The sequence below is a fragment of the Callorhinus ursinus genome, unplaced genomic scaffold (genome assembly GCF_003265705.2).
Source record: "Callorhinus ursinus isolate GAN/ISIS: 27379988/994484 unplaced genomic scaffold, GSC_fseal_2.0 scaffold3, whole genome shotgun sequence".
Lineage (NCBI taxonomy): Eukaryota > Metazoa > Chordata > Mammalia > Carnivora > Otariidae > Callorhinus > Callorhinus ursinus.
The window spans coordinates 30,493,671-30,508,911 of NW_027397065.1; the positions used below are offsets into that span (position 1 = coordinate 30,493,671).

Below are 15,241 nucleotides of genomic sequence, written 5' to 3' on the forward strand. Positions count from 1 at the left end.
GGGGATTGAATCCAACCTTTACCACATACTGGCTGCGTAACCTTGCAAGTCACCCAACTTTTCCTGGAGATAGTTCTGTATTCTGTTCAGTACCTCACATGGGTGCGAACTATGCTAATGTATAAGTGCCTGACCTACCAAGGTGGTCAGCAATTAGTGGTTTTGCTCTCAGAACCATTCCATCATTGCTGAGTTGGGAGAGCCGAGAGTCACCTGATAGACCAGCCCATTCCACACCCCCGCCCCCACCCCCCACTCCCCACCCTTGTGGCAGGTCTTTGAAATCAAATCTTCATTAAACACACAAGGGCTGCTTCACTTTTCCCTCAACCATGAGAGGTGAAGGATGCCTCCTTTCATTCAAATAAGGAGGCTCAGGTCTGTACTGGACCCTGCCTAAAACCTTTTATGAAGTTTCGCAGATTTTTATTACCACCAGTTCTCATCCTGGGTAACTCATTTCAGAACAAATTTTAAATGCCCTGTGTTGCCCTTACTGGATTCTGCAGCGGGGTGGGGGTGGGAGGGTTGTTTCTGGGTCTGTTTGGTTCTTTTCTCTCTCTTTTGGTGTTGGAGGGGGGTGAGAGATGAGTTGAAAATAATCTCTTTAAAATGGTGACATTTGCTTAATCACATTGACATTTTTATGGTATCAAAGCCCTGCTTACTGAAATAGAACTCCAGTGAAAAGGATAAAGAAAGCTCAAGCTTAGCTTTTGGCATTTGTATTCACTGATTCACCACCCTCCACCCCCATCTACCCACCAGCAGTTTTTCTCTGACACTTAATCAGATTATACCCAATAGAAAACACTGGTGACTTGCGCATGCACTGGATTTGGACACCACTGTTCATTTTTAACTTCCTTGAGACAAACTGTACTTTTCCACCTCTGGTCACCACACTGAATCACAATATGACACTTTTTCCAGCCAGTCAACAATGACACCCAATTTGCCTAGAAAAAGATTCGAACTTAAAATATCCCAACAAGATTCAGGCATGCCAAAACAAAATGTTCTTTAATAAGAGAGACTGCATTGGTACTGCTGAAGAGTTCATAGTAGGGCACAAATGCTCATTTTCCGAATTCTTAAGAGTTTATTCAAAGCCTGCGGTCCCTATTCTCAGAGCATCGGCAGGGGTGCAGGGGGACATTTTCCAAGGGGGGAAATGATATAAATGATCAGAAAGATAGCATGTCATGAATGGCAGATTCAAACAAGCGGCTTGTCTGAAGTAGTACCTGGGATGGCCCTCATGAGAAGTACGGGCTGATCTGGGCCAGGGAGTGGCAAAGTCAAAACAGCTTTACAAGGTGGTGATGGTTCATTCTGCAAAGCAATTTCTCTCTTTTGGAACTGGGAGTAGAGGGAGGGGAATTAAGGGAGATGAACTGCAAATGGTGCAGGGGTTAGAAGCAAGGCAACTATGTCAAAACCCCGTAAAGTTAAATGTGGACAAGGACAACAGCCCTGGGTATGACTAGGGAGGGACAGGAGCAAGAGCCCTTGCAGAACAAAAGAAAACCAAAGTGAGATTCTTCGACTTCCTCATACCAGTAAACATACCAAAATGTACAGCAACGTATCCCAAGCATGTCCCGTGGGATCCCATGTTCTCTGTAATCAGAGACTATAGGCAAAGTAATTTGGTGGTGGGGGGAGAGACACTTGAAACAAACAAAGACAGATTTCTTCACTGTACAACTTCTCAAAGCCTTCACAAGCTAGCTGCATATTTTGATTTTCTACAAAACAGGGTACCTTATTTTCTAAGCTTATTTAATGACAGAACTTTAAATTTTTTTTGTCTGTTTCTTGTAGAGAGGATGACCTTAGTGATCTGAAGATCACAATTTGTGAAATAAATATTAAGAGTTTCTTAAGTCTATCATTCCGTCATTACATACTTCAGAAAAAGAATTGCCCTTTAAATGTTTTTATTTCATCGATATCTTCACAGTTCTTTAATTTTTAAAATCAGGAATTTACTTTCCCCATGACTTCTGACCAGACATTAGGGGAGTATTTATCAAACTTTAAAAAAAAAAAAAATTCCTAAGAAGATTATTTTCCTTTTGAACTGGGTATGGATACAAAACCATTACCAAAAGAGGTTATGAAATAACTTAATTGTTAATAGTGGTTAAGAATGGGGTAGAGAACTTTCCTTTTTGGGTGAGTTTGGGTGAACTACCAGTGAATAAGGAAACACAGCCTAGATGGCCTCTCACACCCTTTCCAGATTCACTGTTCTGTGATTTAAAACACCAAAGTACTGCACCTACGTATTATTTCAAGATTCAGTTGTTACATCACTTATAGTTGATATGCACTTGCCTAAAATAAAGCCCTAAAATAAAAAAACACAATCTACTCATGTTTGTTTTTTTTCTCTTCAAGTGCCTAAACCAACCCAGAATGCCAAGGGATGTTGTAGAAAGTGGCAACCAAACGCCACCCACATCTCCGATGTCCCCGGGGCTTCCTTAGGGACCCTTCACTGAACTCTGAACAGGAGTTTTAGCTACTGTCAGCCAAACTTTCTGTGACCCGGTATTCCTGGGAGAGCCCATGTGCTGCTGGTTCAGCCCCTCATGCGCCCCCTACAGTTCACAGAGCTGCATATTGGGAAAAAAAAATTTAGAAGCAAAAGACCTCTACGGTCCATTTGTCTCAGGACAAGAATTGCTTCTTCTGGGCTTAAGAATACTACACTCAAGGTGAGAAAGAGCAGAAATTAAATTTGACAAAACAGAATATCCTCCGTGTCATACTTTATGTCGTAATAAAGCGTTAAGTTAAAGGTTTGAAAATGCAGTTTAAAATGTAAATACTGGGCGCCTGGGTGGCTCAGTTGGTTAGGCGACTGCCTTCGGCTCGGGTCATGATCCCGGAGTCCCGGGATCGAGTCGCGCATAGGGCTCCCTGCTCGGCGGGGAGTCTGCTTCTCCCTTTGACCCTCCCCTCCTCATGCTCTCTCTCTCTCTCTTTCTCGCTCTCAAATAAATGAATGAATAAAATCTTTAAAAAAAGAATTAAAATGTAAATACTAATACATCACAGTACTCGGTAGTGCACATGATTAATGGGCCAGATCAAAGACAGTACTTTCAATTCACATGCTATAGAGATTATTATCCCTGAGGCCGTCTCCTATGATGTTAGGATCTCGGGAGGAACTGGGGGTTGAAAGTCAAGACTTGTTGGCCATGATCCTCTTGTACGGTGGCCAAAAATCAAGGCTCTTCGTTGGCAAAGACCCCCAAACTAAACTTCCCAGATAGTGACCTTCTCTGTGAAGACACATGTTCCCTTACTTTTGTTGGACATTTGGCCTTAAGCAGTTGACTTGGCCTTAAGCTCGGATCCTGACTGAGGCCTCACACACATACTGAAGGCAAAAAGAAAAAAAAAAAGACTCCGCAGGGCAGTATGCGAACAAATAGTGCCGATCAAAGACAACAACCCATCGATACTTATAAACTTACATAAGCAATGCACACTTGCCACTATAGTACCCGTACGACTGGACATCTTTTCGTATCAGTTTGTCCTGCCTTGACCCAAGAGTATATACCTCATACCTTTTTAATGATCCATTCCTAATCATGGAAGCATAATCTATTTATGTCCACAATAAATAAGTATATTAAAAGAAAGCTGAGTTAAAAGTTTTATTCATTCAACATCTCACATTACAAATATTTAAAAATTATATGCATACTGGTATAAATAGTCATTTGCAAACTATTTAATAACATTAATTTTCCACTAGCACTTCAACAAATGAACTCTTTTAAAAAAGGAACTGTGTTATATAACTTAAGAGTAGAACATACAAAAATAGGAACTTAACGTGAAAATGACTTTAATAAAAAATGAATTACCCTTATTCAAAATGCTATAATAAATACTACAACCTCCCCATACACAGTAAAAACTATATGGAAATTCAGCCAAGTAGTACAATTAACTGACATACTTAAATAACTTTTCCTTCTGATAATATGAGCAATACACTGGAAAAAAAAACATTAGGGATTAGTAAAAACTAGACACCCACTTGCTAAAAGTTTCACTTCCAAAAAATATAACAAAAATCTGATGAAAATTATAAAAACTAATTATACTTTAAATTTTAAAAATATAAAAAATAAAACAGTTGAATACAATATTGTCCCAATTCTTACAATGCTATCAATCACAGTAGCTTTAAAATAAGATAATAAAATAAAGCAAATGACCAAAACCTCTTTTATTCCATTTTTAAAAATAATCTCAAATTTACATTAGTAGAAAGATTGATTTCTGATTCTTTTCTTTAGAAACACCAGCAAGAAAGAGGATTACTCTTAACAGTAGAAAATGACATTTTTAAATGTCTGCAATTAAAAACAAAGAATTACACTGCAAAGATCTTTCAAAAGTTTGAAATAAGTATTGCACATAACTTGAAGTTAACTTGCCACAATTCATCACATTCAAGTTTTAAATCACCTTTTAACAGAAGATTCAACTCTTCAAAACAAAAGGGGTGAATTATCAAGTCTTTCCAACAGCACTCTCATAAAATGCTAAATTCATTCACTGCAAGTTTTATTTTGCATTCTGCAGAGGTCTGTGTATGGAGAAGTATATATATTATACCAAAGCGTGGGGCCCGAAGGGGAAGGGAGAGGGTTCCTTTACATAGAAAATAATCAGAAACACTTTATTTTACATTGCAAAAATAACCATGTAATTACTCTGTAACTACATTGTAAGTACATGGCCGGTGCCATGCTAGTGCGCTAGAACTACATGCTTGGTAAATTGAAGTGATACCCTAAAATCTGTAAACTAATTACATGTTAATTATGTTTTGAGTTACATGGTAACTCCCAACTACAATCCCATGTAATCTGAAGGACATGTAATCAATAAAGTTCAGAGTAATAGATAATAATTGTTTATGCCCTGTAAATTGAAGTGTAACCAAATAATCTGTAAACACGCTTGTCACACAATCACAAGTAAATATTAGTAGAATAACAATTTCTTACATTAGTCATGCATACTAACATTACACACCTGTCCCACGGCAGGCTATTTTTTTTCTTTATCTATAATTAAAAGAGCAGACATCTCTGAATCGAACACTTAACATCAATTTATTAATATTAAAAATGGCTAAACATTCACCAAGAATGTCTGCGTTATGAATAATTTTAAAAACTTAGTAAGAAGCTGTAGACAATTTTGTTATTTTAAATTTCTACCCTATGCTTATGCATTTAATTTTTTTTTCTTTTTAGGAACTACAGTGTTATCTGTCATTTTCATGCGAATTTTCTTCATTAATTTGTGACTTTACATAAACTATTTCTTAAGTTATAGGTACACCAATAGCTGGTGCTGGGGAAGGATGTTTAAGCAACATGCTTTCTCTTCTCTGCAGACTCTAAAATAGCATTGCCAGTGCACAACATTCATAATTTAAAATGTATGCAGAGCACTGAAATGTATAAAAAGCAGAATATAAGAAAATAAAATTTATTAAAATTATTTATATTAAAAAATGAAGTATATGAAGATCTCTCAGTAATAAAAGTACAAAAAGCTACTCTTTGCAATATGAAAAATTGAGGTATTGCATAAAGAGATATCCCGTCAGTGAAAAGTGTGCCTAAAAATGTTCACTGTTGGAAAAACAAGATATACAAAAGTAGTGCATAACAAATATACATTATGTGCATGACAAAATAAGTTAGCTACAAAAACACTGTACCGAAATTCAGCAGGTCATGTACAAAGGGAAAAATTATTCAAAGCTAGTTCTCAAACAGTGTTATTTCTTGTTAACTCATCACACCTGTTTACTGAGTAGGAACAGCACAATAGCACACCCCAAGCCACCTACAAGCATTTAAAAGAATAAAAAGAGGCAAATGAACATTTTGATTAGAATTATGTAGTTCAGGAGAAAAGAAAAAAAAGTCCCTGACCAGCTACACAAGAGCACCCTCCATTCGCATGACTGCTTTCAATATTTGTAGGGAATTCTTTAAAAGCAGCTCCCTTTCTGTGTTTGACCATTAGACAGCATATGCCTCCATTTTGACCTTTGGAACTTAACAGGTATATAGTTCATTAAAGCCTGTATTAAAAATAAAGGACTGCTTTTCCTAACGATAATCAGTAGGGGTCATCAGCCAGGTGGTTCCACCTTAGTGCTGGGGCAAGTCTTTGGTTTTGAAGGATCCAAGATGGTACTGTTAGGTAGCACAACTAGCAAGATTGCCATTAGATTTTTTTTTTTCTTAATGTTTTGCACACTGGTAAAAATCCTTTTAATGGTGGGTAGGGCATTTGATAAGAGAATGTCAATTAAAATAAGTTACTTCCATGACCAGGGCTTCAAGAGACTATTTTAAATTTACTCCTGAAGCATACTGTTCAACACATAATAACGCCTTTCAAAGCTAGAATTTTATTTATAATAAAGCATGCATTACTTGATGAAGTTGGCACTTCAAACACTGACTATGTCCCATGCTAAGTTCTGAAATGGTAATGTTATTTTATTTTATAGGAAGAGTAAGATAAACATACGTACCTTTGCACAGATTTACACAGTTACTTAGTTCAACAGTGCAAAACACTTTGCAACTACTTAACTTTTTTTTTAACTTTTTTTTTTTCATTTTCTATGTTACAACTAAATTACAGGATACCCAAAGTAACTTTAAATCTAAAAGTAAGCCAATCAACAGCCAATTTGTATATTGGTTTTGTTTTCCAGTTTTGGCTACAATTGTACTATAACACAAAATCAAAAACGATATCCTTGAGGTATCTCTAGGTCCGTTCTGTTCTGTCTTGTTTTTGAACGTCAAAATGGAGCAAAGGCTGACACCTGATGAGTGTTAGTAAATTAGGATAGAGAGTTTATACATAACATCAAAAATAAAATTTATACATTTGTTCTTCAGGAGAGGAAATGCTAGTTTTCCCACCAGTTGTCATTAATTCTAGCTTTGGTAGGTTTCCTGGGGCTGTGACCAGATAAGGAAGTTTAAAAAGAAGTAAGTGCACTCCCCTCAGTAGTAAATTTACCCAATTTTTACATTCTAGTTTTAAAAATGGTTGGAGAGAAAATAAACCTAGCTCTGCCTACTTATTTTTTGTCTGATGTAGTAGGAACTCTGAGGCGTCATGAAATTCTATTCGGCCTCTAAACCCTTACAATTTTTGTTCTAATGCTGCTTCAATCTTGCTCATGCATTTGTGTTTGCTTTAACATGCTCTTTCCTGTTAATAATTGTTAACTTCCTCCACTGCTGTGAAATGAATAAAAAAGGGGGGAGGGGAAAAAAGAGAGGCAAAAAAGAAAGAGAGAAAGGAAAAGGCAAAAGCACTTCTCTGGGGGAAAAACTGTGTCAGGACAGACTGATAGTGTTCTTGGTGCGTGGTTAATTTTCATAAAAGTATTCTTATATGTTATATTATTAACAATAATTTACTTAAAAACCCAAAATACTCTATTGTTTCATTTCTCTTTTAATATTTCTCTTTCTCCTCTAAGAAAATGTTACAGGAAGTTTGGATCCTCTTGGTCTCCAGCAAAACAAGAGAACAAAACTTCCACGCAACATGATGGCAATATGAAAAAGGAGTTCTTACATATTGTTTCCAGTGACACAAGAATCTACAAAACGCCTATATTATAGGTCATTCTTTGCATTATACTATTGTTAAGTTACGGGCTGCTACAAAAGGACATGCCGGCGTGAAGAGGTTGAGGAAGGGGTCAGAATTAACAGAAGAGTGCACTTATTCTGAGGCCTGAAAACGAGCACTGTAGTTACCCTTTAGTTCCAGCGGAATGAAATATGTCGCGGACGGTCACCGCCTTCCTTCACCAGGGGCTTGTGGAATTCCCTGCCAGCACGAGAATGAATAGCAGCCCAGCAATATTCACAGTAATACTGCAGACAGGTAACATTAGCACAGAAAAATGGAGCAAATTTTCCCCCACAACGGGCCCCCTGACATTCATCACACAGCTGATCATCCAAGACATATGGCTTAACTTCCACCTGCAATTAAAAAGAAAAGAAATGGGTTCACATTTTTTCATGAATGGCCCAGGCAACTCTGACTACGGTGCGTACGTTTCCGTCCACTGTCTGAGTGAATCTATGCCAGGGTGCCCAAAAACAAGGGTCAGTATCTCTTTCATTGGAATTAAGAGAATCCATCTTCTAAGAACCTGGGAAGGTTTTTACACCCATCATCTTACGTTTCTGTTTTATGAAAAAGCCACTTTTCAAAGGAAAATGCGATTCTACCAGAAATCACAAAGGGAAGCCAACTGTTTAGAACATTATGAGATTAAACCCACAGAAGAGTATTTATAGGCCCAGATCATCACTTATTTAGTGGATCTGGATTTTTGTCATATGTGGAATTATAATGTAAACAAACCAATTAAGGGCTTCCCAGTTCCACAAAACAGCGCTTCAATATTCACATCAGAGGGAAGATGCGTGGCTTCTGCGTCATGAGCTTCTAAGTTGTAATAAAGCCTGGGTCAGGGTTTCTATTTACAGTGTACACATCTTGGGTTATAACCACAAACTCAGAACTCTGAGAAAACAAGATTCAGCCACAGTCCTCACAACCTAAAACCTTGCTTTGTTCTTTGTCAGTAAGAATGGTTGACTTCAGTCTAAAAGTCAGAGGTGAATTTATAAAACTGGGTCTGTTCCAGTGTTCAATAGGCCAACCTGTCATTTGGGTCTCTCAAGCACTAAAAATAATCTGGCTATTAATTCACCAGTGAGAAAAGAGTAGGTTACTTTTACCCCTGGAGAGATTCATGGTTAAATTCCCCTATACCAGGCTATCACTACCACTGGTGCTATCTAGTTCTGACAAGGAATCCTGACAAGGGTTAGCTGTGAACAAGACGAGGGACATGAAGACAGGAAGAGCAGACAAAACTAGAGCATCAGCCTTCTGGCCCTGAGGCCATTCCATAACATCTACCGAGTGGCAAGAACACTGGTCAAAGATTTGATCGCAGAGGAACACAAATGAAGTCTGCATTTCCAATGACTAACCTTACACCTCTGACACCTTTGTTGGGATGAAGCAGCGAGGCAGAGGACCCTGCTTACACAGATGTAGGTATTTTTTAGTGTGAATAAAAAACAAGTGGGCTTGTTAATGTATACTGCAACTTGTCTTGCCTTCTTCCTCTGTGTTTATAATAGAATCTATACCTTTCTTTTTATAGATTCACAATATAGTATGATATCCACTATAATCTTATATTTTATACTGACATTGAAGTAGCATAAACATGAAATGAAACATAAGCAGTAAGTGTAAACCACTACTGACTTGATAGTTTCTACATAATGAATTGAGAACAGCACAATACAATCAATCAATAAGGACTTTTTTGAGCACAATGCCTCAGAGTGTTGATACCTAAGTCAGTCCTAATTAAAGTGCCAGTCTCCCATGAAATAAGGAGCTGACACCAGAATATAAATCAACGCATTGCTTCTTTCATCAAGAGAGTCTTTCTACGAGGGGGAAAAAAAAACAAGTCAGCTGAACTAAACATTATGCTTACTAATGTAGCTGATTCACATTCTGGTGTAAATTCCTATCTCACCACAAGCTAGTAACCATTGGCTGCCGGCAGTCGATACCCAGGCCACACTTTGAGTAGTATCAGTGGTATAAGACACACTTATATCTATCAGAACATAAACTCCTGAGGACAGGGACTTCTTGTCCTAGAGGCTAAAACGTTGGTCGAATGCATGAAACACAAAGATAAGAAATAAATCTGTGAGTGCAAAGAAATAAGATGGACAATGGAACACAGAGTTTCAAATACAGTACCTTAGAAAACAGAGGAGAACACTATCTCTGAGGTTTTCTCCAGCTTTTTAATTGGGAAGCTAAACCAACAAAGAGGAATTTAAAGTGCTGAAAATAATGCTAATTACTACCTAATTTCAGGTGGTAGAATACACTACAAATAAAAAGATTATGACTTCTACTTAATTTGTTACAATGAAATATTGCCAAGATATGCAGTCCTACAAGTGAATTTATTCAGTCACTTGTTACACAGTACACTGGAAAAATAGGGCTTACTGAGGTATTCATGATCAAAAAAAAAAAGGTCAGGAGATCTCAAGGGCATTGATGTTTGTACTTGATATAATGATATTTACTGAATGATTGACTAACTGAATAAATGAATGAACGGAGGCGATAGCTTAGGAGATTAAATTGCCCCGAGGAAATTGATACAGCGTTCTGGTTAGGCTACTCAAAACACGAAGGGATAGAAAAAATTCGTAGGAATCCTTAGATGTATTACAAAGCATACATCTAATTGGTCCTAGAGGCATAACTGTCAGCTGCCAATTTTACTGTCATATAAAATCCCCCCATTCCAATCTTGGTAATGACACACTGAGAGGGCCATTTCTAGAACTTTCTGGAACATAATCTACGACTTACCCGTTTATCTATCTCTCCATGCTGCAGCTGAACAAAGCGGGCACTGATAGCAGCTATGTAACTCTGTTGATTAGAGAAGGCAACTCGCCCAGCTCCTTTTGGGTATTTCAGCTCAGGGTCGGTATCAATGCCAGCATAGCACACACCTCCGTACAGACGATCCATTATCATGGCAAGCTCCACTAAATGAAAAAGGAGCAAAGAGGGTATGTGAAATCAGGAAAATCCATCTAGTTCACCAAAGGTTTCATCTAAAGCAGTTCATCTGTATTCTGAGCTCATATCCTTATAATAATTACTAAATCAATCATTAATCTTTAATCTTTTAAGTAAGGGCAGGTGCTCTGCTGGGTGCTTCATGTATGTTCTCTTTTAATCTTCACAAACAACCCTAGGAAGTAGGTAGTAATTTCCTGGGGAAATCGAGGCACAGATGGTTAAGTGATAGTGCTGGGCTTGGCACCCTGGTCTGTCTGCTTCTATACCATGTTGACACCATATATTTACAGTTAATAATGTATTGCTTAATATAAACAATCATGTGAACACTAGAAAATTGATTGGCAGACTTTGTGTGGAGGTCCTTCCACATTATCATCATCAAATCCTTGTTACCTTTCCCTACAGTCTAGCTATTCACCAATTTTTTATATAAAAACCTGAAATAATGAATGTATCGTGTTCTCCATGAAATGTTACAATTCTGAAACAGCATTCTTGTCCATTTTATGTTTTTCTTCCTCACTTACACCAATAAACCTCATTTTACTTGAAGTTGGGGATGAAATTTCTCCTGTAAATACTACTCTTAAAAATATGATGCACTGCTGAGAACCCTACTATATTTCGGAGCTCAGTAGATACCTGGTAAGCAAATGCGGGCATGGGAAACAAACCCTGAAATTCTTGACATACAATCTACTCTCGAAGGGTTTTTCCAGATGATGATGAGAATGATGCTCACTAACACCACCCACAGCACTTGGCACCACTTTTTCCCACTTAATCCTCAGAACAATTCTATATGAAGCAGATACACTTATTACTCCATTTGACTGATGAGGAAATTGAAAATGAGGGAAAATAATTTGTCCAACATCATTCTACTATTAACTGGGAGCAGAGCACATGAATTCAAAATCAGATACTTTGACTCTAAAACTCTCGCTCTTGGACATTAACTCAAATGCTCCTGGAGAATTTTCCTAATAACCTTTATAAGGTATTTCTTATGCTGAAGGGTAAATGGGGCATTTCTGTTTGTTTCATCATACCAGCTCGTAATGGTCGAGGAACACCACCAACAAATATAGTTTTTCGTGGGTCAAGAGGCTGTGAACCATCCATCACAAAGTCACTGTCACTGAGATTCCAAGGCCGAATCTGTACCTAGAGAGCAGACAAACCGAAATGTCTCATTTTTAATGCAGATAATTTATGAGAAAATAAGTTAAAAATTATTGCAGAGTATTTTAAGAGAAACAATAATCCACATCATTATAAATCAATAAAGCTGTAAAATTAGAAGACTTACATATAGCATAGCCCAACCCTTCATTTCATTTTTAAGAGTAAACCAAATGATTTTTTAAGTGAACCATTTTTAAGTGAACCAAAGTGGAAAGTTCGATTTTTATTATCTATTATAAGCTAAATCACTAACATTTCCTTAATTACTGGTAAGTCAATCAGCTACTTCTCAAATTATTTGGGCTTCTATCCTCCCCAACCCCCCAATATCCACATCATGTAAGTTAGTACAGTATTTGATGTTGATCAGAATACAGTGCTAAGTAAACTAGGATTGTGTGTCCAATCCTACAAACACAAACTACTCCTGATCCTAACAAATCTGTTGCATTATTTCAAAAAGCATTTCCAAGTAAAAATGTATATATTTGCAGTAAACTTATGATAAAACACTTCAATGTGGGGCGCCTGGGTGGCTCAGTTGGTTAAGCAACTGCCTTCAGCTCAGGTCATGATCCTGGAGTCCCGGGATCGAGTCCCACATCGGGCTCCCTGCTCAGCAGGGAGTCTGCTTCTCGCTCTGACCCTCTTCCCTCTCGTGTTCTCTCTCATTCTCTCTCTCTCAAATAAATAAATAAAATCTAAAAAAAAAAAAAACACTTCAATGTGTCCACTGCTTTAGTCAACTAAGAATCGTGTACCTTATTTTTATTGTTTGCATTTATTAATTGTTAGAAATGCCCACACCAAAGGCTATGGATGGGTTCATAGTAGGATATTCCTAATATGCACATCAACAAAGTCCTAAGCCAGAGGTCCCAAATTCAAATACCTATGGGGACTGCAAGGGAACATAAGTCAAGTATAAAGAATTTAGGCCATGGGAATTCTGGGAAAAGTGTTCCGGACTTAGGCAATCCCAAGATACCAAGAGGAGCTCCATTAAAATGCTATTGCTTGAGCTGAACCCATAGGCACCTCCATTCTGAACTGTACCCCATTACTAGATCTGGCTGAGTGATAATAAACTGTTAATTTGCCAGATTCGTCCAAATAGGCCAGTTGCTACTATTCCTAAAGACTAAATTTTATGATATAAACTTTTTCAAAAAGAAAAAACAGTAGGCCATGCACATTTCTGTATATACATAATTCATTTTACTTTGGGAGAGTACCATGTGCAAAAAGTTAAGGATAGTATTGGGCAAAATCTTGAACAAAGAGAGGAAGGAGACAGACAAATATCTATTTGTGATTTTTGAGTTCTATTATTCAGAGGAAATTCAGCTACTTTATCTTTATCAAATGCATTATCAAGTTAAATCTTTTAATGGTAAAGACTTACCACTATTTTAATTAACAAAAAAATTCAATGTCAAAATAATGTGTGTAAATAATATAGAATGTCAACATTATGAGGTTGGCAACAACAGTAGTTTGTAAGTGGATAACAAACACCAATTAACAGATACATCAAGATGTCTGTGGGTTTCCAAACAAAGCAGATATGAAGGCAAAAACAAGAAGCTATTTTCATGTTAGACAGCACTCACTGGTTTATCTTTGATAGTGGGACTTGACACACACAGGTAGAGTTTTCCATCTTCTTCAATACATGCATCAATCAGAGCCTGAACAGAGCTTTCATCTTGAAAGAGCAGGAATGCATAGCCTGATAAAAAGGAAAAAAAAAAAAAAAAAAGACTTATTTGTTCCCTAAATTTTTTTTTTAATTCTTCAACAGAAAGGAAGTATAAGCTGAAACTAAGGAAGGGAAAAAGAGTAAAAAAAAAAAAATTAAGAAAACTTAAATCTTCCTACGCAAAGTCTGATAGTATCAACATTAAGTTCAGTTTGTTATCTTGAAACATCTTTTAAAGTAAAATTAAATTTGCACTGAAAGTATGTATTAGGTATAAATTTAAAGATGCATTTGGGAAAATATAAGTTTAACAATGGAAAATCTTACAGCAAAGGTAAACTTTTATGAAAAGGCTAAACATTAAACAATATAAGGATACACTGTACACGTATATTGAATCTTGAGAATTACCTTTAGGAGGAAAATAGGATTTGCTCTCTGCCTTATGAGGCCAATCCACAATCAAAGGGCCAAAGCGACGAAAACTAGCTGTGATCTCATCTAATGAACAACAAAGCAAAGCAAAACAAGTAAATGTAAATATTTCTATAATCATTTTGGGGAAGTAGTTTAGAAAAAAACAGTTTCAAATCTACTATTTACAAGAACAATACAAAGAACTCCTGTAGCCCCTTCATCTAGATTCCCCCAACTGTTACTATTTTACACATTTGCCTTCCACTTCTTCCTTCTTTCTATCTCTATGTATGCATGAATCAACCTATCTACCTACCTACCTTTTTTTTTCCTAACGTGACGCTCTATAACCCAGAAATACAACCACTGGCACCTGCTCAAAGCAAGGTCATTTCCTCATGTACTACCATGTAACCTTCCCAATCAGGAAATCAATATTCATACAATATTACTCCCCAATTCACAGACTCCATCCAAATTTCAAACTATCCCAATAGTATCTCTTTTCCCCTTTCTGATCCAGAATCCTATCCAGAACACACGATACACTTAGATGTTCTGTCCCTATAGGGTATCTGTATTCTTCACTTTGGGAACAGCTTCTCATTCTTTCCTATCTTTTACATCTTTGACAGTCCTAGAAGTATAGAGGCCATTTGTTCTGTAAGATGACTCCCAGCCCGTACCATTTCCTCATGACCAGACTCATGAGTAGACAACAGGAAAATAAATTTCCAAAGAGCTTCTGGAAAGAGTAGGTAAGCATGTATAGATAAGACCTGGGAGGAGGGCAGGACAGAGGAAAAGAAGAGATGGGGGATGTGTTCAAATTCCAAGCCGGCAGAACTGTTTTCCTCTCCTCCAGATTGTGAAAACAGTACAGTCTGCTCTGCTATGCTGCCTGTTTCTGCAGTACCATTTAGCTCATGAAGACAGACTGGTGAAGAGAGGAATGAAATCACTATAATCTGGAAGTTGTACTGGTTCGCAAATGATTGTTCCTGGGCAAGGTGAGCTAGCATACTGGTAGTAGAATTAAACCTTCACCAGGAAGAGAAAAAGCCCCTCGCTTGTCTGATATGCAGGCAGGAGCCCTCCTACTCTCTTATAAGGAAATAAAAAAAGAGCACAGCAACCAGGGCTCTCTTGCTAGAGAGGCACACTCCCAACCTTGCA

General features: G+C 37.3%; 1 protein-coding gene across 4 annotated transcripts in view; it reads right to left on the reverse strand.

Annotated features, from left to right (window-relative positions):
• Window positions 1-3,666: 3,666 nt before the first annotated feature.
• CPEB4 (cytoplasmic polyadenylation element binding protein 4) overlaps window positions 3,667-15,241 on the reverse strand; it is a 61,240-nt gene continuing 49,665 nt past the window's right edge. For all 4 annotated transcript variants that reach the window (XM_025867021.2, XM_073889800.1, XM_025867019.2 and 1 more), the window contains 5 exons: window positions 14,060-14,149; window positions 13,560-13,678; window positions 11,811-11,925; window positions 10,537-10,718; window positions 3,667-8,084 (listed from right to left, as the gene is read on the reverse strand). In XM_025867021.2, the coding sequence (XP_025722806.1) occupies window positions 7,857-8,084; window positions 10,537-10,718; window positions 11,811-11,925; window positions 13,560-13,678; window positions 14,060-14,149 (734 nt within the window). In that variant the 3' untranslated portion in view covers window positions 3,667-7,856. The remainder of the gene's footprint in view (window positions 8,085-10,536; window positions 10,719-11,810; window positions 11,926-13,559; window positions 13,679-14,059; window positions 14,150-15,241) is intronic.